The 27514-nt window shown below is 36.3% G+C and overlaps 1 protein-coding gene across 1 annotated transcript in view; it reads left to right on the top strand.

The window, feature by feature from the left end:
• Positions 1–8520: 8520 nt before the first annotated feature.
• Positions 8521–27514, top strand: part of LOC114477812 (glycine-rich cell wall structural protein-like) — a 46363-nt gene continuing 27369 nt past the window's right edge. The window contains exons 1-4 of the mRNA XM_028470429.1: positions 8521–8528; positions 8671–8791; positions 9063–9085; positions 25339–26242. Coding sequence (XP_028326230.1) covers positions 8521–8528; positions 8671–8791; positions 9063–9085; positions 25339–26242 — 1056 coding nt within the window. The remainder of the gene's footprint in view (positions 8529–8670; positions 8792–9062; positions 9086–25338; positions 26243–27514) is intronic.

Here is a 27514-nt window from a genome sequence, read left to right as displayed (position 1 = left end):
CGTAGCCATCATTAGCATTAACCAAACTCTGCTGCTGAAGCACACCAAAGTTCCGTGGCCTCCAGCGGGAGCAATTCGGCCCTAGTCAAAAACAAACAACATATTCAGACTCGGGGGAATAAAAAGCGTTCGTTGATGCCACATTTCACATGAAAATAGCACTTTTTTTGCACCGCAATTGTGTGTTCCGCCTCTACCTGAAAAAAATGCACATATTTGGATTCGGGCGGAGCAGACTTTTCCGCTGACACCTCTTGTGTCCTGTTCACACTGCTCTCTCCCATAGACACAGTACACGGAGGCGGTGCCCTTCCCGCACGTGGGCGTGGTTCCAGCACCTTTAATTTGGCTTAGTGGTTAATGACACGTGTTTATGTGGTGTGACAAACTCATAACACACATTTATTTCTGCTTTACAGGGTTTTTAATCTAAATTTAACAACACGAGGTGTATGTCAGCGATGAGACAAATCAGATATAACAACAGGGACAGTCAGATTATCACTAAAAGACAGTTTGAGACCAAAATGCAAAAATCTAATGAATTAACAAATAAAAAAAGTATAAGTCTCTATTTTAAATACTAAACTAAAAACCACTGACTCTGTCTCTCTGAATGCTTCTCAGGCTTGAACACAAGAGTATCTTCACTATATTTGAACAACTCCCAAATTATTTTATACAGGTGAAAAAAAAACCTTAAACACACAAACATCCAGTGTAAATAAATAATAATAAACAGGATGAATTGATAAATTAATATAATTAAATATTTTGTCCCAGCTTTAGTTGTTTTTGTTGGTTTTTCTTCAGATTTAAAGGTTGTTAAAAACCACATACATTTTTGTTGCTATTATTATTGTTTATGTTGATCTGTCTGATGTCACAATGAGTATACAGTGCGTTCACATTAGATTTTAAGTATGCACCGTGGGTACACTAGTCATATTCAACCGTCCCATGATGCATTGTGAGTTGTACGTAGAAAAAATCAAGCATCCCCTTTTTCAAAACAAAAGCATCACTTCTTGTCTTCCATTAGTTTTGTAAATAAGGCTCTTATTTTGAAGTTAACCAGAAGTTTAGTCAGTAGCACAATGGTGGACAATATGAAATATCAGAATGAAATGTGTCTACGTGAGTTTTATTGATCAAATGAGCACATGTTGATATTCTACTTGGTCACTTTCTCACTTCAAATGTTTTCAGAACTTTCAAAGTAAAGGTGGAGAATCAACAGAGATATTTAGCCTCAGTGTGAACAAGGTTTTTCTTCTTGTAGGTTCCTACTGCATCATGGGAAACTTGGAAGTATACTTCAGTGGGAACGCTCATCATCCTAATCATACTTATAGTAAATAATAAACAGTATATACTCATTGAGATTGTAGTACATAGCAGAGTTTCGCAAATGGGGGTACGTGTACCCCAAGAGGTACGTAATGGCACTACAGGGGGTATTTGGGGAGCGAGAGAATGGAAAATTAACAAATAGAGTCAGTCTAGGTCCCACCCCAGGAGTGAAATAAATGTAAATTATTAGAACTATAAAAAATAAATCTATTCGGGAGCCACTAAATCAGTGTTTTTCAACCTTGGGATCAGGACCACATTTGGGGTCACATGTAGATTAAATGGGGTCACCTGAAATTTCTGAAAATTAAAATTTATTTTCGAAATTATTGTTTTAAAAAAATTAATAGAACAATCTTAAACAACTGTATTTCTATAGTATTCTATACTATCAACTAAAATACAGTATTAAAAAATATTAGTTAAAAAAAAATCTGAGCTCAAACATCTTTGGGGTCGTCAGAAGTTGATCAAAATGGGGTCACGATTCAAAAATGGTTAACCACTGAACTAAATACTGTTTATTTCCACTTATTTACAAAATGACATTCTTTAAAATGTGTGTTCACTCATTCGTTCAATTATTATGATCTATAGTTGTTTTTTTATTATTTTTCTAAACAAAATGTTGCATTCGAACAAACTGGGGAAAAAGAGAAAGCGGGTACTAGAGCTAGAAAAGAACCACTAGTGTATATTACAGAGTGTGGCATTTCCAACACAGCCATTGTCTCTGTTTCTCCGCTCTTTTCCAATCACATTGTTCCTGTTTTTGTTCTACCATCTTTTTTACACCAGTGCAACCGTCTCCATCACTTCTTCCTAAGTGACATTTACGAATGGGGGGTAAAACCTGGAACGCAGTGAATCTCAAATTGAAAAAGGCGTTGAACTGGAGATAATGCCATGGGCTCTGTGATATCAAACCAAATGATATCAAATGTCAAACGATGTGAAATTGTCGCAGAGATGAATTTTTTTACGCTCGCTCCATCAGCGCTGCACCTTTTTTTTTTTAAGATTTTGTATTTTTTTAATGACAACAGCATTGTTAGATCAAATTCAGAGAAATTAATTAATTAAATATCCGAATGGATAACTAGGATCAATTTAGGTGAAATGTGCAAGAGGGAAACATTGAAAAGGTCGTGATAGTAATGTTTGGAGTCATTTCAGAGCTCCATCCGCCATGTTTCCATGTTTTGTTTTTTTTTTGTCTGCCTCGGGCCAGAAACAAAGAGAATCTGCATGATTCACTTGGGTAAAGACATGTTTTTTATTTCACCTACTTAACGCTGCCATCATTTACATGCAGCTCACACGGTGGGAGTTTTCTTCACAGCCCCTGCTGCTGGCTGTTGCTCCCTCGTTCCAACCCCATCTCTATATTTTCCCGTAAAAATGGCCACTTTCTCAATTTGTGCTTGACATGTTTGGATGAAAACGGTTGTTTTGGGTTTTTTTTCTCCCAGCTTTTATTTACATTCTATCCCACTCACTGTCGCTGTTATCCAACGTGTGCTGTGGAAGTGTCTGGCTACGCAGTTAATTTGGGTTAATTTGTGAAACAGAGAACAGAATGAGGGGCTCAGGTCATTGTTTAATGCTTGCAGTCTATTACGCGGGCTCTAATGAGATCAAATTGATGTGGGCTATCTAGAGTCACATAAAGCCTTATCAGTCACAGATTAATGGACTCAGTCCGAGCATTTGTATGAAAACAAGTCCGACATCTTGTTCACTATAAAGTCTTAAAGGGATCCTCCACTGTTTTTACAAATGTGGCCTAAGACCTTTGAAATGTACTTATTAGTAGATCTATGTCAAACAAAACGCTATATTATGACCCATATTCATTTTATTAACATTTTAAAATGGGACTACTTTACAGTTTTAGAGCCTGTGTTCCTCCATTTTAAAATCATGTGATTGATGATGTCACATGGCCCCACTGCCTGTAAACATCCCAATGTTTACTATTGGAGTGAAATATTCAGCCTGATTTTAGATCATTTAGCAGCTCAAAATAACAACTTGGTTGATATAAATAATCAGGAAAAGTTAAAGATGTCGATGGAAACATCTTTTGTTCAAAGGGAGAGTAAAGGCCCTTTTAGGAGAGCTCTTCTTCTCTGCTTCATTGTCCACTATGAACCCACAGAGTTGGAACTGTTGCCCCCTGTGGTCACAGATCTTTTCAGGTCACAACTGTTTTTATCCTCTTTTGTTAAACAAAAAGTTTCACATTAACATCTTTAACTTTTCCTGATTATTTAGAGAAACCAAAAGCAGCAGAAACGGTCATTCTAACCGAAAAAGCTGCTGAATAGAAAACAATGGAATGTTTACATAGGGTGACCATACTTTAATTTCCAAAAAAGCAGGACATTTGGGCCGACCTCGTCATATGTTTTCTTGAATCTACCTTGCATCGGCAGAATACGATATAGTAGATAAATAAGATGTTATTGTACTTAAAAATTAATTCCTCTCTTTATAACAAAAACATCTGAAATCAGTAGTGACTCAAGTCAATCATCATCTTTTTTAAGCATTATGACAATATATCGTTAAAATATCTCTCAATCATAGAAACAATGAGAAACATCTGCTCCGAGACATTAAAACTATGAGAAAAAAACCTCAAGGCTTACAAAACATTAAATAATCATTAGACATACACTTCAATAAATAACAGTAAACGTTTGCATCACATGGTCCCATAATGACTCTGAGCTTTATTCTGTCTGTTGATTGCTGAGACAAACAACAGACAGACATGTTTGTTTGTCTCTTCTATCCATCTTTGACTCTAGTCTCTCTTTCTTTTTTCCTCCTGTGAGACAATTTCATCAAAGCAAAGTGGCATCTTTAATCATTCCGTCACGTGTGAGTAAAATGACTGTATTGACACTGTACTGACTGTAAAGAGCCACTCCTTAGCTTTCAGAAACTGGTGGAACTTCTTAGATAGAGCAAATATTAGCGGAGGTTTGGTCTTTTAATTGAACGTGTTCCCTTAGAGGCATTCAGGGTACCTGGGAAACCTGGTGTAGCGTACTGTGATTGCATTGTACTGAGATTGTATATGCGCCTATCTGTGCATACACACTACCGGAAAATGATTTTTTGCTAAAAAAAACAATTATTCAGTTTTGTTTTTTGTTTATTTTGTTTTCAAAGTGAACAGAGAGACACATGTTTTATTTGTTTATTGGATTAGGATAGGGTTAGGGATACAATCTCAGTACGGTTACAAACTGATTACATGACACCGGACATTTGAATGAGTTTGTAAAATCCGTCCGGACATGACGTGAAAACAGGACATGGCTGGGTAAAACCGGACATATGGACTAGTGATCGACCGATCTGCTCTTTATACAGAGCGGCTGCTCTGGTTTGCTAGAGACAGAGGCTGCAGAGTGCAGAGCCCCTCCCCCCACTAGCAGAGCATGAAGGAAGCTCTTCAACCCCAACGGCAAGTTTTAAACTTTCAAAGCATCTTTTAACTGTTTAACTTAGCTGACGTTGTTCCGTGGTGTTGTCACAGTTGTATTTAACGAGCAGCTGGCTGGAGGTTTGGTGTGTGTGTGTGTTTCTCTCTCCCTCCCTCTCTGCTTCTCACTGAGTGGGATACAAAGATTACAGCGATATGAGAGTACTGCACTGAAAAGACGTTTTTTAAAACTTTGAGAAGCAGTTTACTACTTATTTGAATATTTTTTTTCCTGTTAATGTTTATGTAATTTAGAACAGAAACTTGAGCAGTTTGTTGCTTAATTCACAATATTTTCCTCTGCTAATTTATGTTCTGGGGATGTGTTGGAATGGACTATTATTCATGGTTTCTTTTTGTGTTTAATATTATATTTATGTATCTTTATACTCAATAAGGCCAACTTTTGACAAAGCTATTTTCAGGACAAGGCCGAACAGTTATCTTTCATAATATTTCATGAGATGTCTCACTATTTTTTACTTGTTCTTGTTCTACATCCCCTGTTTTTATTATTTGTTATTTATTTTTATTTTTTTGTTGATTTCAATAAGAAAATCGGCTAAGGCTGATGGAAAAAAAAACGGTATCGCCGTCGGTCCGTATCTGTCGATCCCTAATATGGACATCATCAGTCACGTGATTTCAAGATGGAGGAACCCAGGCTCTACAACTGTAAAGTAGTCCCATTTTTAAAAGTTACTAGAACGAATGTAGTGCAAAATAATGTGTTTTTGTTTGGCATAAATCTTCTATTAAGTACATTTCAAAGGTTTGAGGCCACATTTGTAAAAACCCTGAAAAGTCCATGTTCAAACAATCCTGGAACCGTGTCTGATCGAGAGTTGAACAAACATATTATAGAGGATCTTATTGAATCTGTATAAAGGCCGGTGACCCTACAGCTTTAATACGTGGCGTGAGATAAGGAGAGAATCCCACCTCTGTGCTGAACCTGTTGCCCTTTATTCCATTACATCTGATTTGAAAACCCATTCACGGTCCAGCGACTCCCATTTTCTCACAGGATTATCGACAGGGAGCCTTCATTTGTTCTAATCCATCTTTTTGTCATTCAGCACCACACTTCGATTCCATAACAATATTTTCACCCTCAAGTCAGGCAATGGAAATATAATTATGGAATTGACTGAGTGATTTTCTCATCCAAAATAGTAAAAAAAAAAACAAAAAAAAAAAGCTGGGAAAGACGGTTGAATTCCATCACACCAATTTTTGTTTCCTTCATTCCTCTGAAAACTGTGGGACGCCGTTTGTAAAGCTAAAATAAACAGCAACATTTAGCAACAAACCACTTTTACAAAACATTACTTTTGATCAGATTTACAGCAATATTTATGAAATTTGTGATATTTTTTGTAATAGAAATATGCCATTGTCAAATCTAAATCTTATTTCTAAATGTAAATGTTAATTCCAACATTTAAATCTAAATGTTATAAATGTTCTTACATTTAATTCTAAATCTAAAAGATAATTGTTAAATGTAAATCCAAATGTCAAGTGTGAATGTTAAACATTAAATCTAAATGCTAAATCTAAACAGTCAATTTGCATATATCAGCTAAATACTTACTTTCACATTTAGATTTAAAGTTTAGATTTAACATTCACATTTAAATTTTACATTTAAAATTTACATTTAACATTTAGATTCAGATTTAACATCTAGATTTAGATTTAGTATTTAACATCTAGATTTAACATTGACATTATATTTGTACAAGAGAAAAAAAAATTAAATCTAAATGTTAAATCTAAATATAAATGTTAAATGCACAATATAAATGGTGATTTTGCATTTTACCTAAGTATTTAGTTTCACCCGTGACATTTAGATTTAACTTTTACATTTAGATTTAACATTTAACATTTAGATTTAGATTTAGATTTAATATTTAACATTTAGATGTAACTGACCTTATATTTTTATGGAAAAAAAAAATCACAAATATTGCTGTAAATCTGGTAAAAAGTAACACATAAATTTTTTATGTGTTTTTTAAACATGGTTTGTTGCTAAATATTGCAAAAAGTGTCTGTTTATTTTAGCATGCGCAACTTTACAATCGTCGCCCCATGGAAAACCATCGTTTTCTTCATTTCTGATTTGAAGTCAGATGCATATATCTATGGTGAAACATTTCATTGCAGACGTCCTACATCTTGTGTCACTTGGAGTCGCTCCACGTCTTCCTCAGCAGATGTAACACCCACAGCTCTGGAGCTATAGTGATAAGAGGAGAGGTGAAGGCAGCTCATGTTTATAGCATGGTGCTGATGTACTTATACGTGACCCAAGGCAGATCAGCAGATGCTTCATTAACCTCTCAGTGAATTACCAGGATTAGAACAACACACGGCGATGGAAAGAAAGGCTGAAGGATGCCACCAGGGAGCAGAGATACCGAGTGAACATGGATGTTGACTGTTTTCTGGCACTATTCAGGGAAAACATGCACGTTTAAGCCAAATAGATAAGGAAAGGGATAAATAATGAGCCTATTAATCTGTGATCTGGTTTGATACATTTGGATCATGAACTGTTGAATCTACATATAATGCACTGTTTGGTATCTGTTGTACAAAAACAATCATGCTATTACTTCATTAGCTTAACTGCCTTTTTTTATTATGTAATGTTTTCCATAAGGTGTAAGTTACTGTAAATTTACTTACGTACAATGATACTTTACATATATATATATATATATATATGTATATGCAGTGTTTGGGTTAGTTAATCCACAACATAGGTTAAGGTTAGGGTTAGTTAGTCCGTAACGTAGGTTAAAGTTAGGATTAGTTAGTTTGTAACGTAGGTTAGTGTTAGGGTTAGTTAGTAACGTAGGTTAGGGTGAGTTAGTCTGCAACGTAGGTTAAGGTTAGTTCATCTGTAACATAGGTTAAGGTTAGGGTGAGTTAGTTTGTAACATAGATTAGGGTTAGTTAGTCCATAACGTAGGTTATGGTTAGTGTTAGTTAGTTTGTAACGTAGGTTAGGGTTAGTTAGTCCGTAACGTAGGTTAGGGTTAGATTAGTTAGTTTGTAAAGTAGGTTAGGGTTAGTTAGTCTGTAACATAGGTTAGAGTTAGTTCGTCCATATCGTAGGTTATGGTTAGGGTTAGTTAGTTTGTAACGTAGTTGACGTATTAATACAAACAGAAGTACGTGTGTAGCGTCTCATTGGCCAGTTTAGGTTACACGGTGCACCTATCACGTTACCTAAACTGGCCAATGAGGGGCGCTGCGTACAGATAGAATGCCCATATATGGATACATGTTACGTATTGATAGACACTGCCTTTAAAAAAACGTAACCCCACTTAATCACAACCTAGTTAGTGGTTTCCAGTAGCAGTGACCATGAGAAACTTTTACAAACGACGTCGCTAAATGTTGCGAAAAGCTGCTGTTTTTTAAGCATGCGCAACTTTTGCAAACGGCGCCCCATAGATAAAAGCTTTAGTTTGTACAACATATCGAGCAGTGGTATATTTTTGGCTGCTCACTTGTTGGAACGCTCAATAGGTTTTTGTTCCTGCGTTTAAATCTTCATCGTTTGGAATATTACCACTTTTCCACATGCCAACGCTTTGATCTGCTTTAAGCTTTCATATTTTTCACCAAGAAAGTGTCAGCGTGTAATGCCTGGGTTTGTGATTTCATCTTGTGCTGTTGGAGGTTATTATTAGCATGACCTCACAATCTTAACATTTCTTCTTCTTACCTTTCATTTTCAGACTGGATGCAGAAAGGCCTGTGACCAACTGACCTCCTTGTTTCTTTTATTGCAGGTGTGAGATTAACTTTACCGTGTTCCCAGCAATCCTGAAGCTTTTGCCCTCTGATCCCAAAGTCCAAAGATATCAAACTCCTGACAGAGAACGCAGGGACTCCAGGGTAACCGGAGGTCAGGTAACCAAAATCAAAAAGCTCTTTTAAATCAACAGACTGAAAATAAGGGCTGGAAGGGCATTTTTATTAGACGCTGAGGTGGTTTTGATGAATGGGGTTCAAACGTGTTCACAGTGGAGCTGTGTTAATGGTGTGGCATGTGACACTGGAAAACGCAGACAACTGCAGCAGACATTGAAGAGGGAGATTTTAGTGCTGAAGGGTTTATTTTTATTTTTTTTTGCTATTGGAGGTGCAGTGTCAGCTCACTTCCTGTGATTTCTGCTTACAGCGTCAGAAAGACTCGGTCACTTGGTAGGTCACAGCTATCCTCCGTTGCTTAGCGACCGCTTTCAAACTAGTAATGCTTTTGGAAATTCACCTTTGTATATCTTATGTGAACAACAGAGCAGTACTTAATAAATAACAAAGTAAAAGCACAAGTACCATAATTGAAAATGACTTCAACATTTAAAGTTGACATGTGGCTTTTTATGTCTTAATTTTAATTATTATTCCACCAGAAAACCTTAAAAGGGAGAAACTTTTTATTTATTTTCTTTGGCCATTTTGCAACTCCCATTGTCCAATTTTTGCCACTTTTCACTTTTTCTAGACTTTAGCTCATTTCGCCAAAAAATATCAATTTTTTCCTATTTTTGTCCATTTTAGCGAGTTCTTTTTGACACTTTTGTCCAATTTTTGACCTTTCTTTATATTTCATGGCCACTTTTCATTCAAATGTGCTAGCCTTTGCCCAATAAATACCACTTGTTTCCTTTTTCCCATATATTTGCCTGTTTTTGTTTCACATGTTTGCCGTTTTTCCCTATTGCTTGCCACATTTTGCCTATTTAAACTTCCCTTTGCCATTACATATCACCTGTTTTCTCTTTATTTGCCCATTTTCTTGCCACATTTGATGCTTTTGGTCCATTTTAGTCACTTTTCACTCTTTTCTTGCCACGTTTTTGTCACTTTTGGACCGTTTTTTTGCCACGTTTTTTGTCACTTTCCGACCAACCTACTTTGTAACGATGGCCTACCTATTTTTTTAGTTTTAAACTTACAGTAAATAAAACCCACAATATTTGTTACAAAGTCACTTTTGGCACAGTTTTGGGGGAAACACAAGAAATTACAGTAAAAATGAAGAAAAAAAACTATTCGTCTACGGGACTCCACATCCCACAATACAATGCGCAAAACCTTTCCGTAAATATCAATCTCCCTATGGCACTAATCTTTGTGTTCTCCATTGTGATATATCACTTTTTTAAGGCTCAGGAGAAATCAATCATAAATAATTTGAACATGGATGAATTTGTTTTTAGTTATTTTTTAGATTAAATATGATCAAACAAAACTAAATAAGCAAGGCAGTCAAATACAGTAAATGATCTTTAATTTATTGATCTAAACCGGGGATCTGAACCCTTGACTGTGAGACATTTTGCTTAATCTCACCTGGATTAAAATCCTTCCAGAGCCAAAAAATAATAATCTTCTCAATGAAAACAATACAGTCTATGAAATTCTATACAGTTCAAATAATATGGAATAATATCATGAGTTAATGTTTTTGAAGCTCTACCAAAAAAAAACTTGAATTTATTAACACATGATGATGTCGGTCAACACATGCTAATTGTTAATTTCTTGCAACATGTCAAGCATGCATATTAAGGCGGCATGTTGGCAGTTAAATACATTTTTCCACGTACAAATAAAGTCTCTATTTTCTTCCAGAATATAGTCTTTTTGTTAGTTTAATTATCTTACCAGGGATTTAAAACCTAAGGTTAGAGTAAGGTTAAATGAGTTATTGTACAATGTGATTTATTTTTAGGTTAACCAATTGTTTTATCATAATTGTATTTGAAGTTAATGTGATTAATCTTTAATACCCTCTGTATGAAATAACAATTATTTTTATTTTATTTTTTAAAGCTACAGGGAGCCATTGCAAAAGAGTCAAAGAGCCACATGAGGTTCCAGAGCCGCAGGTTGTAGACCCCTGTCCTCCACTATGTCTTTATCTGATTAAAAAATAATCGATATCACGCTAGCTCTCATCTGTACACCTGATGAGTTTAGTTGTCCAACACAAACCCAATGATTTGGTTTCATATTCTGACATCACCTCCTGTGCATATTACCACTAACAATATATATATATATATATATATATATATATATATATATATATATATATATATATATATATATATATATATATATATATGCATGCTGCTGTGAATGTCCATAAATCCTCAGTGGCCTTTTTATTCAGAAGGCGTACACTTCATTTGAATGTAATAATCAACAAATAGCCACTGATGAAAAATAAATAAATAAATAAATAAATAGACAAGAGGCTGTTCCAGTCAACATGTCACAGTTCTACAGTATGTGTATTTTTATTGCCTGTAGCAGAATACGATGGTTTCAGGAATATGACAAAAAGGCTGATGCAGAAATTGGAAATGGGAGGTGCTTTCCAGACCAGTTTGTGTCTCCTACACTTTAGAAAAGTGCAAAATCAATTGCTGACATGTGCATGTGCATGTATGTATAGCCCATAAGCTAGGTTTGACAATCTAAATGGTAATCTACTGCCTTTTTTTCTCTCTTTTTTTTTTGTTCTGGTTTTTTTTGCCACAGTGGTGTTACTGTGGCACCTTGTGAGGACGACGTTCCTCCACCAACACGTCTTCATTACCTCGTGGGACACTTGGCGTAATGACCATGTTTAAGCCTCAGTAACAGCGGTGATAAAGGCATGAGATGTGCATACGCACTGTTTGTGTACATGATATACAAATATTTTAAGTGCCATAAAAGACAACGAGTGTGCAAAATATATAGGAATTCATTTGTTGTTCTTTTAAAAATACAAGTTATTTTTTGGCATTCCAGTCATGAGGCTTTAGGTTGGTTCTTCTTCACAATGTAAATGGTGAACTGCACCCAGCAGTTCATGTATGGTACTGCAGCAAAAATGAAGCAGAAAGATTTTATCATGAATTTACAACATTAATCTAAAAATGGGGATTTTTAATGACACGTTCAGCCTCAGAGATTTAAAAAAAAAAAAAAAAAAAAAAAGTAAGTAGAAATCAGGGCCGAGCTGATTTTTTGTTGTAAATAGGACGTCACATTTTATTTTGTTTACAGAAGTTTTACTGTGTTTTACACTAAATGCTGGAATTCATTGGATTTTTGAATGTCTTAGAAAGCGTTTGAGACCATTCAGACATGCAGGGCCGGCCCATGGCATAGGCAGTATAGGCAAATGCTCGGGGCGCCGGCCATCATAGGAGGTGCAAAATTGGGAAAAATGTTTTTTTTTTTTTTTTTATTAATTAAGCAATCAAAGCACTGATATTATTAGCAAACTAAACTTGGTAGTATTATTAATAACTAGTAAGTCTAGTTTTAAGGAAAATAAAAAAGATAGTTGAATTCCCTGCCCCCAAATTGATTGACAGTTCAGTTTTGAGGCGTGACCTGTTGTTTACTGTTTAATGCTGCAGCATGTGACGTCATGTTTAACAATCTAACTAATGATCTGGTGAAAAAGGAAGAAGAGGAGGAAAACGTGGAAAAGCCAGTGTTTGAAGATCCATGACAACTTATTAAATCATGATAGTCAAACAAGCTAGCAGAGCGACCATGCTAATGTTAGCAGCTAAACAGAAACAGATAAAATACTAGCTGAACAAAAACATTGATTGCATGGCAACAGCTGTCTATTAATTTATTTCTTTATCGTTTGACATCATTTGAGGAGAACTATGTGTTATTATTACAGTACATGTAAGGAGTGATGTCACAGTTTGTATTTTTCACTTGAAGCCAGTCCCAGTAGCATTTCACATTACGCTCCCAATGCATCATGGGACGGTTGAGTATGACTAGTGTGCCCACCGTGCATACATCCTGGATGTTTTTAACACATAAGCACATCCCTAAAATATGCATATTAAACTAATATAAAACATATAAATTATGATAAACTTAAAACATATCATTCTGAAAAAAAAATGATATTTAAACACAAATATTACTATTATTAAAATAGTATCTTTATGGCCCTTCTTTGGCCATTTTGGAACTTTCTTTGTCCCTTTTTTGTCCCTTTCCCAAAAAATTTTACACTTATGTTATTTTCAGATTTTAGCTTTGTTTTTCATATAAATATCCCTTTTTTTTCTCATTTTTGCAATTTCTATTTTTACATTTTTATCACATTCTTGTTAAATATTTAACCATTTTTTGGTCACTTTTTATCCATGAATGCTACCTTTTGCCCAATAAATAACACTTTTTCTTTACATTTTGCCTCTTTTTGTTCACATTATATTGCCTTATTATTATTATTATTATTATTATTATTATTATTATTATTATTATTATTATTATTATTATTATTATATATTGGCATTGATTTAACTTTATTGGCTTATGAAGTCCAAACAAAAAAATGCAAGAAAAGTGATGTTTCACCAATTGTTAATCGGTCAACTTGATTAATATTAATGAAGTGGATGTTTAACAACGCTGTGTCTTCTTTGCAACAGAAAATCTAAGTTTTAACAAAGCTGCTGGTAGAATCCATGAACACTTGTCCTCATCGTGCCTACAGTGACTAACAGTCTTCATGGATGAGTGGAATACAGACAATTAGCCAGAGTCTTTGTTTGTCCCGCGGCTTTATCCTGCTAGACCCAGTACTGACACAATGTTTAGATTTCAAGCCTAGCGACAATAGTACCTGTATCAGACGGTCTATGAAAGGGGAAGAAAACTACTGCACCCTGCCCTGCAATCTTCACCAGCCTGGAGTAAATTGCTTTCATTTTGGCTCACTCCCCTTTGTTATAATGTGACAAGGCTACTGATTAGATGAGAGGGGGGATCAATAAACTGTCACGCCTGTGGCTCAAAAGCAATGCAGGAAAATCAAGAGAGACTTTCTCAATCCTGACACGAACTGAAATCCACAATGGGTTCTACATTCTGATCCCCATCTGAGCCCACACGTGGAGGTGAATTTTGAGGCTAACGAATGTAAAAGGGTCAATGATTGAATATATGTACTTTCATATTTAAAGCTTCAGAAGACGATATTCTTTTATTTTATGGAGTAGTGTTTATAGATCAATAAATGGACGATCATTTACTCAAAAAAACAACATTAAAAACATTGAAATTGTCACCCGAAAGTTTGTTTTCATCTCCACTGTAAACATTGTTTATAAACATTGTCAGAAAAGTTTAGCACATTGCATTGTGGGATGTGGAGTCTTGTAGCGGAGTTTGCGGGGGGCAAGGGAAGCATTGAATATACTATATATATATATATATATATATATATATATATATATATATATATATATACAGTTGTTTAAGATTGTGTGTTGTTTTAATTTAAAAAAAAAAAGAATAATTCAAACATTTCAGACAACCCCACATGGGGCCCCGACCCCAAAGTTGAAAAACACAGATTTAGTGGCTCATGAATAGATTTATTTATATAGTTTTAATTATTTCCGGTACCAAGACTGACACTTTTTGTTAAATTTCTTTTCTCTCTTTATCTCAAGTACCCCCTGTAGTGCCGTCACATAGTCGTACATGTACCCCCATTTGAGAAACATTGGTCTAAAGCAGAGGTAGGCAACTTTTATCACAGCGGGGTCATCGGAGGAGTTTGATCGGAGGGTCACATGATCAACATTCATGTCAGCATTTAGAATAATGAGTGATTTGATCATTAATACAGGAAAGAAGAAAGAGTTTTTATAGTATTTTTGTGTGTTATTCTCTCATTCTGTGTATGTTTGTTGTTGTCTTGCTCGTTGTGAAGCGTTTTGTGCATTTCTGTTGTCTTTTTGTGAATTCTTCCTGTAAAATATATGTTTTTTGGAGTGTATTTGTGTGGTAATTTTGTATTCTTGGGGTTATTTTTATGTATTTCTGTTGTCGTTGTAGGTTTGCAGAGTCATTTTCTTGTCTTTTGGTGTACGTTGTCATTTTCTGTAATTGTATATATTTTTCTGAGTAGTTTTGCCTATTGCTGTTGTCGTTTTGTTCATTTGTTGTCTTTTTTTGTGTTTTTGGAGTATTTTCTGTGTTTTTTTTCTTGTCTTTTACTGTATTTTGATGCAATGTTTTAAGTCTTTGTATTTTTTAATGTATTGTTGTTTTTGTTTTGTGTATTTTTGTGTCATTTACTTTGGAGGCTACATGAAATTAGACCAAGGGCCGCATGTGGCCCCTGGGCCACCAGTTGCCTATATCTGGCCTAAAGCAAATAGTCATATCTGTATGTAACACATATTCATCATCATCATTCTGTTGTTTTTTTTTTTTTCCTTCAATAAACAGCGCACAGAATAAATTCAAAGCTTATGTTTGTTAAACTCTAACACACTGGTGACTACGTTAAGTCTGTTGTTTGTCAGTTGACGCTAAAGTTAGCTTGAAGTCAGGATCGACCTCGAGTCACTCGTGATGCGTTTGTTTTTACTCGTTTTAATGCTACAGGGTCTGATGCTCAATGACAGTGAGTGTGATGGGATGGGACAGGTGTCCTTTTGATGTCCTCACAGCAGTTATTAACCAGTCATATTGTATGTGAAAACCAATCATAAAGGATAACAGGCAGTAATAGCTGTTGTCACAGCATAATGGTTTTGAAGTATAAGGCAGCGCTGGTGTGCAAAATCAAGACACATTTATGCTTATTATATATTATATTATCGCCTTTTTAACGTCGTCCCAATCCATGAAGTTAAATGGAGCAGCAGGTAGACATTTTCTACCCAAATACAAGTATTGATAGAGTCCCACTCTCCAATCACTGAAAGGGAAATCAATTTCCAGCAGGTGTTTTATTACGAGGGATATGGAGATGCTAATAATCTTTGGAAAAGTCATTACAGCCAATTCCAGGTCAGATGGAGTAGATGAGGCAGTCAGTGGTGTCAGTGGTGTCTGTAGTGAATGAACCTAGTCGTTCATTAAGTGTTGAAGCGTTTTCACACAACTGACACTGGCCAGTAAAGATGTGAATGTGTGACAGCTGTTGCTTCGTTACAAAGCTGGAGGTCGACTCACTGCGGCTGGTGTTAATGCACGCCAGGGTTAAGCAAAGGAACTACTGGATCGTAAGGAAGCGGATTGGATTCACTTGAAAAAAGAAAAAAAAAAACAGTTTGTTTCTTAATAATTAATTTTTTAGGTTTGTTCTTTGGGGATTTTTTTTCTTCTGATTTTTGGACAATTTTTTTTTTTCTTCTGTTTTTCAGAGTAATTTTTTCTCCTTGGAGGAAACGTACAACTATGAAGGTTCAGTCAGGATCACTTTAGTCAAATTGTTTTATTAAGAATGCATTTTAGATTTGGTGGTAAGGCTCTGGGACCTCTCTGCATAGAAAACCCCAGCAAAGCTACACAGAGAGGTATAAGTAGAGAGATCGGTCAGCAGGACAACAGGAGACTGTAGCTGCGTTTCCATGACCCTTTGAAATGCGCAAAATCTAAATAGCTCAATAAAAACTGTAATGGAAACACCCAAATTTAAAAAAAACACTTTTATTGCAAAAAGGTTTTGACGCTTTCAGTATTTCAGATGTTTCGATAATGAAATGTATCACAAAAGCGCTATGGAAACGCTTTTTCCACAAATACATGTCACAAGACGTGACGTACCTGGTCACATGACCACTTCTCTCTGCGTAAACATGACGCTATACGTGGAGACAGAAGTGGAGACGCAGACATTCCTTAGAGATATACTAAAAAATTATTAGTGCCACGTTACATGTGAAACACAAAAGGAATGCAGAGTGTGATTAACGGAATTAGGGAACAGCTACTGTCAGCTGGTGAGAATGGCTAGCTTGACTTCCGTGCCTGCCTTTTTTAGCATTCTCCTGATTGTATTTTAAGTGACCAACGTAGCCAGTCTGCATTTACTTCAAATGCATGAATTATATCCATGGAACATGTCATATCTGTCCATCTGATCGCGAGAAACGTCGCTGTCTCACAGATCTGAATGGGTTTTTCCTTCTGAACAACCGCAAATTATCCGGTGCCTGCATCAAGTCCATAGACTAATAATAATGCCATCAATGTTATGGCTTAAAGATAGAACTGTCTTCCAGTGTCTGAAACATGGTTTAATTTTATCAAATTAAACAAGTTGGCCATGTTTGCTCTCAGTAAAGAAATAAATGCATCTGTTGTTTCAAATGTCCTCTAAGAATTTGTCAGAAAAACAAAAGAAAAAATAGTATGAACAAGAGAAAGAAACAACTACAAAAAAAAACATGAAAAATATTGCACAAAAAACAAACCGAAAGGTTTAGAAAAAGTGGATTATTTTTTTAAGGTAATGCAATAGGCTTCCATAGGATCAGCCTTTATGTGTGAAAAACAGCTCAGAAAAAAATAGTCTGAAAAACAGGGAAAAAAATTACCACCAAAAAGAAAAAAATAGTCTGGAAAAACTAAAAAAAAAACTAAAAAAAACATTGTGAAAAACAGAAGAAGAAAAAATTAGTAAAAAACAAAACGTGAAAGAAATAGCCCGAAAAACAAAGAGAAAAGTAAATAATACACTTCTATAGGATCTCTGAAAAACAATAACATCATCAACTGTGCTGAGTTCTAGTGTTCTCGTGTTCTCGTGTTACGTACCCTCTAGCCATAGAAGTGGCACCAGATAAGTCAAGAACGCTTGATGAGAAACGTCAGTGGTTTAACGTTGAACGCACAATAGTTTATTATGATGAGATCTTTGATCATGAAGCTCACGTGTAGAACGTCTTAAAGACTTTCACAGGAAATTACACCGTAACAAAGATAATGCCTATACTGTACCTTTCAGATCATCCCTTTACAGAGTTGTTAATAGAACACCCAGGGGGTAAAAGATGGATCCACTTCACTTTGATCCTGACAAAAAGATGGTTGCCTCACAAAAATATCGTCTCCTCTCAGCTTGACCCACTTGTTTGCTCTTATCTTCAGCGCGTTGAGGGGGAGTAGAATGATATGCTGTTGCTGGGAGAAATTGATTTCTACCTTTATTTCACCCGTTTCCATGACAGGGTGTTGATGTTAAGGGAAATGTGATGCATTCATTTTGTGAGTTATTTTACTAAGAATGTGTCCAACCATTGGCTATAGGCCAGGGGTTCTCAACCTGTGGTCAGGACAGATGGCTTCAAGAAACTCAGGTGATTATATGAACAATTTGAGCCCCTTTTTGATTATTTTTACCTTTTTTCTACAACTACACCAAACTTGACATATTTTAACCTATTTTCATCACTTTTTTTGCCATATTTTTGCTCCTTTTAATGCATTTTTACTACATTTTTCACATTTCTGACACTTCATCACATTCCAATGCCTTTTCTGCACATTTTTTTCTACTTTCAAAACCTTCTCAGCACTTATAAAACCTTCCACCACTTTTCCACCTAATGTTGCATATGTGACCCATTATTGTCACTTTTTACTTCTTTTTACCATATTTCAAGCTTATTTTGGCCAATTTAACCACATTCACAATTTCTCATGCCACTTATTTGCCAGTTTAAACTAATTGTTCCAATAGTGACAGTTTGAGTTTTTGTACACTTTTTTTTGCAACTTTTAACCAATTTCTGTGGTTTTTAAAATCCCTTTTCACCAACTTTGCCACCATTTTTTGTCACTTTTAACCCATTTTATTTCTGATTAAAAGAAGGATTTCTATCTTTCGATGACTATAATAATAATAAACTTCCTGGATAACAGTGGATATTATGGATGGGCCCCAAAAAGGTCGTCCATTTATTCCCCCTTATCAAGTTATTTTGGGGTCATCAGATGTCATCAAGATACTAAGAATATTTTTTGAACAATTTGAGCCCATTTTTGCTTATTTTTACCCTTTTTCTACAACTACACCAAATCTTGACACTTGACATATTTTAACCTATTTTCATCACTTTTTCTTGCCATATTTTTGGTCTTTTTAATGCATTTTTGCTACATTATTCACATTTCAGACACTTTTCCATTGAAATTCAATGCAAAAATGTGTCCAAAAGTCCAACCATGTAGGCTATAGGCTAGGGGTTCTCAACCTGTGGTCAGTGCAGATGCCTTCAAGAAACTCAGGTGATTATTTGAATAATTTGAGCCCCTTTTTGATTATTTTTATTGTTTTTCTACAACTACACAAAACTTGACATATTTTAACCTATTTTCATCACTTTTTTTGTTACATTACTCCCATTTCTGACGCTTTTCTATTAAAATTCAATGCATTTTCTACAAATTTTCAGCACTTATGAAACCTTTTGTTCATGTCAGAAATGGGTGGCCCAAAGACCAAGTTTCTTGGTTTTTTCTCAGAATTTTTCAGTAATTTTTGTTTAATATTTTTAGATTCCACCCATAATTGTTTTTTTTTTTTTTTTTTTTTTTTTTTCCATCTTGTTAGGCATGGCATAATAAAAATAAGTAAAAAAAAAAAAAAAAACAATACAACTCTATTTTTTCATGTATGGTCATATTTTGATGGTAATTACTTTTTATTGGGTAATAATGCCTATAATATAATATAATCGGCTAACAATCTAGGTTCTAGGGTTAATAAAGCTTTAATCTTCAATTAAGAATCTAGGAATCATAAGTATTATAAAAACTTGTTATTCAATAAGCATTCTTTTTTTATTTGATTACACAAAGTTTCAATTTTTCCAGTAAATACACCTCCACAGATACACCCCTGTATCTCTGCGGGAGGCCTTAAGACACTCTCACTCATGTCAGCATTATATATATATATACAGTATATACAGTATATAACAGAAAACTTTAATTTAAAAAGAAAAATCAGTTTGTAAGAAGGAGACAAACTGTAAATCTTTGCCAACAGAGAGAGATGGTCCCTGATGTGTCAGACCAAGTCCCTCCTATAGGAGCGTGTTAGCAGTAAAGATTATGTCACTATCCATTGCTGCTAAATCACTGAGCCTGACAAATTCACCTCTCCAGCTGGTGATTTTTCCACATGCCCACAAAAAAGACACAACGGCCATTAAAGCTCATGTCTGAGCACATCAGATGGTAGAATGAGACCTTTACTTGTGTTTCCAGCCTCTAACTTTGTCACTGTCAACCCTCCCAGCTGTGCTGGTGCTTCTTATCCTGCTGGGCTTAATGACCCACAACACCAGCCTGTGAAACCCAAAGGACGCCATTATTACTCTTCCTTAATAAAGTCAGATTGCCTTGGTATAAAATGTCATCATGTGGGGGTCTATTGTTCCCATTTGTGTGTTAGATGATATTATCGTTAGCCACAGAGACGCTAACTGTATGATTTCTGATGTTTGATTTTATAATGGGTCTATGCAAACGCAGAGTTTGCGATGGGGAAAGGGGGGGGGACAAAAGTTTTCATTCCAGTTTTCCAAAATAATTTGAAAAAATACAATTCTTAATATAATGTACATGGTATACAAATAATTTAAGTGGCATAAAACAGTGACTTTACACAAAATATATATTAATTGATAGTAAGTAAGTAGTTTTTTGGCGCTCGAGTCATGTGATTTTAGGTTGGTTCTTCTGTTGCACAATTCTTCTTCACAATGTAAATGGTGAAGTGACACTGCACCCTAGGGTGGTTCAGAAAATACATTTTCACCACTTTTAGCCTTGTTTACATTGACAGTGTAAACATCTGTCACCAAAAATGGAGGCAATCGCTGCACGTTTAGGGGTGGCACACTTTTTCACAATGTTGACGTTTTTTATTTTTTCTGTTTTCAGGAATAGTGTTTGAACTGTTAAATGTTCTTTTTCATTTAGTATAAATACAGGGAGAAACTATTAATGACCATAATCACCTTTATACTGTTAAAGTTTCTGATACTGTATCTGTGAAAGTTATGCATTCTTTGGTTGAGCAACAAAAATTGTGAAAAAGTGTTTTACTGACATTGTATTGGCAAAATTTTTGGTACAAATGTCCAAAATATCAATAGAAACGACACATTAATCTAAAAATGGTGATTTTTTTAATGACACGGTTCAGCTTCGCAGAGATAAGAAAAAGTCAGAAGAAATCAGGGCGGAGCTGCTTTGTTCTTGTAAATATGACGTTACATTTTATTTTTTACAGTAGTTTTACTGTGTTTTAAACTAAATGCTGGGATTCATTGGATTTTTAATGTCTAAGGGAGACATTAAGATGACTTTTGATGGAATACATGGATTCAGTCAGTCATAGCATAGCTTTAAAGGTGAGGAGTGCTGGTTTGTTTGTTGCCATTTTATTTTTCCAAAGTTTGACAAAATACTTGTCTGTTTGCTGTGACGATTAGTGTCTTAGAATGGTTTATATCAGACATGGGCAATTGGTGACCCGGGGGCCACATGCCCTTGCTCTAATTTTGAGCGGCCCCTGAAGTAAATGCACAAAATGAGTTAGAAACCCATACAAAGTTACAGAAATATACACCAGACAATATAAATACACAAAATGACAACAAAGACACACAATGGCAACAACAAAAAACAACACCTAATGAGAGAAAAATTATAGAATTGCAAAATGACAACAAAAACACAAAAAAACAAATACACAAAAAATGGCGCCAAAATCACAAAATGACAATAATACACAAAACAACAAAAAACAAATGATATAAGAGGAAAGTACACTAAATAACTTCAAAATCACACATAAAACGACAGTAAAGGCGTTTGCAGACGTAGGCGTGTTGCCGTGGTTTCAATGCAGCACTGAGACCAGCTCTAACCAATGGGAAGCCTAGAACATGATCAGCTACAGTAGATGATTAACTGATTAGAGGATCAGTTGTTAACAGCTACTTCTCCAGCTCAGTGCTGCATCAAATTCATCATCAAAGTGGGAACGCGTCATCAAATTGTAGCGAGGTGTTTGTGTTCGCCCTGCAGTAAGAAAGGAGCAAATCACCCTCTAACTAACGATTGAAGGAATCACTGGACATGTGTATGAAGCCCTAATAGAACCTTATGATGTTTAAAGCACAGAAAAGTTGAGTTAGCGTAACATGGGCCCTTTAAGAGTGTGAATGAGTGAGAACATGCAATTTGACCCGTATTCAGGACGATGAACGTTAACGACGTGTCGACGCAAATGTTTGTAGTCGTCATTATCAATTATGTTACTCATCATTTTTGCATTATGGCACGAATCTCAAGTCGGACTAGATATTTAATTCTATTTTTTTCAAGAATCTTAAACTCCGCCTATGGCCAAAAAATGTTATTAAATTAAATATGTAAATGAGGAAATCTTTCCACTCATTGTCAAATGTGTCTCTTTTTCTGCATTAAAAGAATTGTTGGATCCCAATAATGAGTAATTGTTATAATAATACAAATTAAAAAAAAAAAAAATTTGTGTTTTGTTTTGTTGGGTTTTTTTAAAAAGGTTTTTTTTTTTTTTTTCACACGCAGCGTAAAAGAAATGAGTGAACACGGACTGTTCCAGTGAGATAAGGTGCAGAGTCTCTTATCAGCATCCTCTGCAGTCTTAGCACAGCCACAACTCCAGTGGGAATTCACAATAACAAACCAAAATGTTTTTAACCTTGCTCTTTCTCCGCACATGGATTTGCAGGATCCTTAAGTCTGAAAGCTGTTGCCAAGTCCTGGTATTAAACACTATCGTACCTCATTTAGTCAGAGAGAACTCACAGAAACTCAATTGCATTTTCTCATGTTTTTCTTTTTCTTTTTTTTGCAGGTGTTACTGACAAAAAAAATAAAATGCTGTAGAAGAACATTATGTAATGCACTTTCTTTTCTGCTTTGTGTGGTGGAAGAACATGACGACATCTGTGAGTTATTCATTTTGTAGGAATTTGGCACAGGAAACATCTTTTTTTATTTTATGGGCAGGGAAATATATTCCCTTTATTTACTATGTGCATATTTTCATATCTGCCACACAAAGGGAGACAATATGAGAACTGCTGTACGTTTAGTTTCAGATGATAATGGTAATACGAAATGATGGTCCAGAATGAAAATGTTGGGTTTTTTTTTTGGTTTTTTTTTTTTGCTGGAAATTGGTTTTCCTTTTCCTTCACGCTTACGTGCACATTTGTATATCCAAGGCCCAATTTTTTAAAAGCTAACACTGTGGAAACAAAGCTGTATGACATACACACAACATCCAAACTATCTGTTTATCACAAATTCTAATTAAACACATTTGATAAAACAATGACCAAATATCAATATATGGATATATTAGCCACGGTTGGGGTCAGTTCCATTTTTCAGCTACAATTACATTTTCAATTACCCACGTTCAATTACAATTCAGTTATGATTACTGAGCCTGAAATAAATAACCTGATAAAAGTTAACCTTCCTCTTGTGTTAGCTGTCTGTTAGCATCTCTAATGATAACGTATCCCGTTTTAGCCGTGAAACTCCCATATTTTACCCCTCTTTCCCGCCATCTTCCCGTATTAGTATTTTCCGGTGAATATCCCGTATTTTAATGTAATAATAATTCAAAGATGCCTTACTAAACTGAACGGCATCACTAGCCTCGCGAGAACTGCCATTTGAAATGGCCTGAGTGGCAGTTCTCGCGAGATTAGTGCTGACAGCGGCAACAAACCCAGAAACAACTCAGAACAGAGATGATGAATGAAGATGTTCTGGTGAAAAAAACAAAGAACTGGTGTAAATACATTGTAAAATATGACAGAGTTCATCTTCATAAAGACCATCAGGATGTGACACAGTTACACGTTCTATGTTTTAACGTCTACCACGGGGGAAAGAATGACGTAGTCACCATGAAAAATCAGCCAATCACAAGCTCCACAAATACACACTGCTTTAAAAAAGTGTTAAAGGATGTAAATATTAACAGTAAATATGCAACGTGTTGACTTGTATATGAACTGTAAGTATATTAAATAAACACGTGCTTAATATATCCATTTATGTTTTTATTTAGGCTGCTTTATCATTTAGGAATTAGAGCTGTGCGATATATCGAGATTCAAGATGTATCGAGTTTTCTATAATATATAACAGCTTATTTTGTATCAAAATACTGATTTTAAGAGTCACTGCTTTTACTTCTCAGAACAGAGTCCTAACTCAGAGCTTCCCCATAACGAGCCATATTACAGATTACATATCACTCACACATGCTGTCCCTTACAGGAGAAAAGTGGCACATATTGTGCAGGTGTTTGTTAATAAATGAGCCTGTGTTGCATTTTGGAACAGAAAATTTAACCCAGAATTCTCTTTCTTCTCAGACTTCATTTGAAATAAGATGCTCTAGATTTATATATCGTATATCACCATTTTGAGAAAAAATATTGAGATTTGAGTTTTGGTCCATATTGTCCAGCCCTAGTAGGAATTTTAATGTCAACAAAGGTCGACCTACCAGATTATAATCACATAATTGTATTTAGTAAGTGGTTGATAAGTGGGTATTTTAGATTTCTTGTACATCTATCTTAAAATATAAGAGCTACTGGAGCTTTGTTGAGCGGGTGGGACGGATCGTAGTGGGCGCCAGAAAATTTCCCTTATTTTCAAATCCAAAACTTGACAGATATGGTCATAAATCAGCTGTAAAATACACTACAAACTTTTTTCCTATCTATTGGCTACCTTGTTAGGCTTCATAATCAATGAAAATATAGGTTTTAATACCCCTCAATTCCATTATTTGAAACGGTAAAATGTATGAAAGCTTGATATGAAACATATTTGAATAATTATTAATGTGTAGAACTGTACATAGAACTATAACATGGTTCCCCAGTTTTGCGTTATATTCTAATTGACAATTTTTGTAGATTTAAAAAAAAGAAAGTGAATTAAAGCTGCAGCAGTGATGAACGGGTCCTCACAACCACACACAGTCCAAGCTGGGAGCCAATACAATTTTCAAGGGGGCGCTATTGAGTCATTTTGCATTTCACATGTACAATTGCCCCGAAAGTATAACATTTTTCACCAGTCCTAATATGCGTACCATTTTTCGTGAGCTTTTGAACGTTTTTAGGTTCTCAAAAATGCGATAATTTCCTCGATTAAAATAATAATAATAAAAACAAGGTGCATTACAATAGGGTCCTATGCACCGCTGTGCTCGGGCCGTAATTATCTAAACTCAATTACAATTTAATTACAACTACGACAGCAAGAGATTTTTTTAAATTAAAATTATACTTACACCAAAATTGTCATGAAGTCATGATTACGTGATTACAATTATAATTGACCCCAACCCTGATATTATATTTATGTAAATGTTTCTATAGTCGTGACGTCTCGTTCCTCTCACAGACGGCCTGAGACCAGCAGACTCTGATTATTATTCATACTATTTATACTTAAAATATCGAACATTTTTTATTCATTACCAATGACAAAAAAATGCACCCATTAAAAACACTTCTTAAAATTACATTTTTGAATAATGTTTCGATGTTGTATAGTTGATTCTTGGGCAGCACCATCTTGTATTTCTTCATTATTATTATTGGTGGCGGTAATGGTAATGGTGGTGGCGGTGGCGGTAATGGTGGTGGCGGCGGCGGCGGCGGTAATGGTGGTGGCGGCGGCGGTAATGGTGGTGGCGGCGGCGGTAATGGTAATGGTGGTGGCGGTAATGGTAATGGTGGTGGCGGTAATGGTGGTGGTGGCGGCGGCGGTAATGGTGGTGGCGGTAATGGTAGTGGTGGCGGTGGCGGCGGTAATGGTGGCGGTGGCGGCGGTAATGGTAATGGTGGTGGCGGCGGCGGCGGTAATGGTGGTGGCGGCGGCGGTAATGGTGGTGGCGGTGGCGGCGGCGGTGGTAATGGTAATGGTGGTGGCGGTAATGGTGGTGGTGGTGGCGGTGGCGGTAATGGTGGTGGTGGCGGCGGCGGCGGTGGTAATGGTGGTGGTGGCGGCGGCGGCGGTAATGGTGGTGGTGGTGGCGGCGGCGGTAATGGTGGCGGCGGCGGCGGCGGTGGTAATGGTGGTGGCGGCGGCGGCGGCGGCGGTGGTAATGGTGGTGGCGGCGGCCGTGGTAATGGTGGTGGCGGCGGCGGTGGTAATGGTGGTGGTGGTGGTGGCGGCGGTAATGGTGGTGGCGGCGGTAATGGTGGTGGCGGTGGTGGTGGCGGCGGCGGCGGCGGTGGTAATGGTGGTGGCGGTGGCGGCGGTGGTAATGGTGGTGGCGGCGGCGGCGGCGGTGGTAATGGTGGTGGCGGCGGCGGTGGTAATGGTGGTGGCGTCGGCGGTGGTAATGGTGGTGGCGGCGGCGGTGGTAATGGTGGTGGTGGTGGCGGCGGCGGTAATGGTGGTGGCGGTGGTGGTGGCGGCGGCGGCGGCGGTGGCGGCGGTAATGTAATGGTGGTGGCGGTGGTGGTGGTAGTATTAAAAGGGGTTTTTTGCCATAGTTTATTGTTTTCTTGTGTAGTTTTGACTCATTTTGTGTATTTATTTGGAATTTTGGGAATTTCAGCTGGAATTTTGTGTATTTTATGAATACATAATTTTGACAGGTACTGTACTATATGAATATAAGATAAAGATTGTGAATTGCACTTTTTATGAAAAAGACTAAATATGAAACATCATAAAACATTTTAGGTTGGTGGGATGGTGGTGCATCTTGGGATTTTTGTCAATGAAAAGATGAATTTTGGTTGTAAAACACTGTCATAAGTCCTGGATCACGAGCTTTAACCAACAAAAACAAGCCTCCAAGCAAGTGCACAACATATTAGCGACAAAAAACACAAATACAATGACTAAATGTTGCAATGTGTATATTAAATATGTATCAATATAATATTGGCAAACACCAGGGCGATAAATCTAAGTGAAGGTCCTCACATGAGCCATAAAACCTGACCACTCGGTGGTGGTGATTATATTAAATGATGAAAGTCTGCTTGCTTTGCTTCTTTTTGTCCTTTGTGTGACACACAGAGTGGGGGTGGGGGTGGGGCACACACACTAATGTATCCAGGTAGGTCATGTCCACCTATGGCTCTATATTATAAGTGGAATGGGATCAAATTTGGAAAAGTGGGAACAGATCAGGAACTCTATCCCATCCTTTCCACCCTCTGTGGGGGAGAAAAAAAAAGAGTGACCTTGACTAAAGTTGGAGCTCAGCTTGGAGTATTTTACTGGAGGTTACTCATGGAGTTATTTAACTCAGACTTCTCTTTCATCTCTGTCAGTTCAGTGAAAGTGGATTTTAGTGATGATGATGATGATGATGATGATGATGATGGAGAGAAACGTCGGACGTTATTGCCAAAGTAAATTGAGATATACAGTTAAAGTCCCATTTTACGACTGCCTACATCAGACATGTGCATCTTTATCACAGCGGGGGCCACAAAAATGTGATTGTGTCTGATCCCAGGGCCACATTATCAACATTTATGTCAGTATTTATAATAATGACTGATCTAATACAGAGGGGGGATAAAGTCTTTTGTGTTCTTGTTGTAAGTTAGTGTATTTTTCTGTCATTTTCTGCATTTATGTTGTCGATTTGTGCGTTTTTGGGGTCACGTTCTGTGTTTTTGTTGTTGTTTTCTGTCATTTTGTGTGATTTTGTTGACAGTTTGTGTGTCTTTGGAGCTATTCTGTAATGTGTTTTTGGGTTTTTGTGTTTTCGTAGTC

Source organism: Gouania willdenowi, chromosome 16 (assembly GCF_900634775.1).
Source record: "Gouania willdenowi chromosome 16, fGouWil2.1, whole genome shotgun sequence".
In the NCBI taxonomy this organism is placed as follows: Eukaryota; Metazoa; Chordata; class Actinopteri; order Blenniiformes; family Gobiesocidae; genus Gouania; species Gouania willdenowi.
This window is presented reverse-complemented; position numbering and strand designations above follow the sequence as displayed.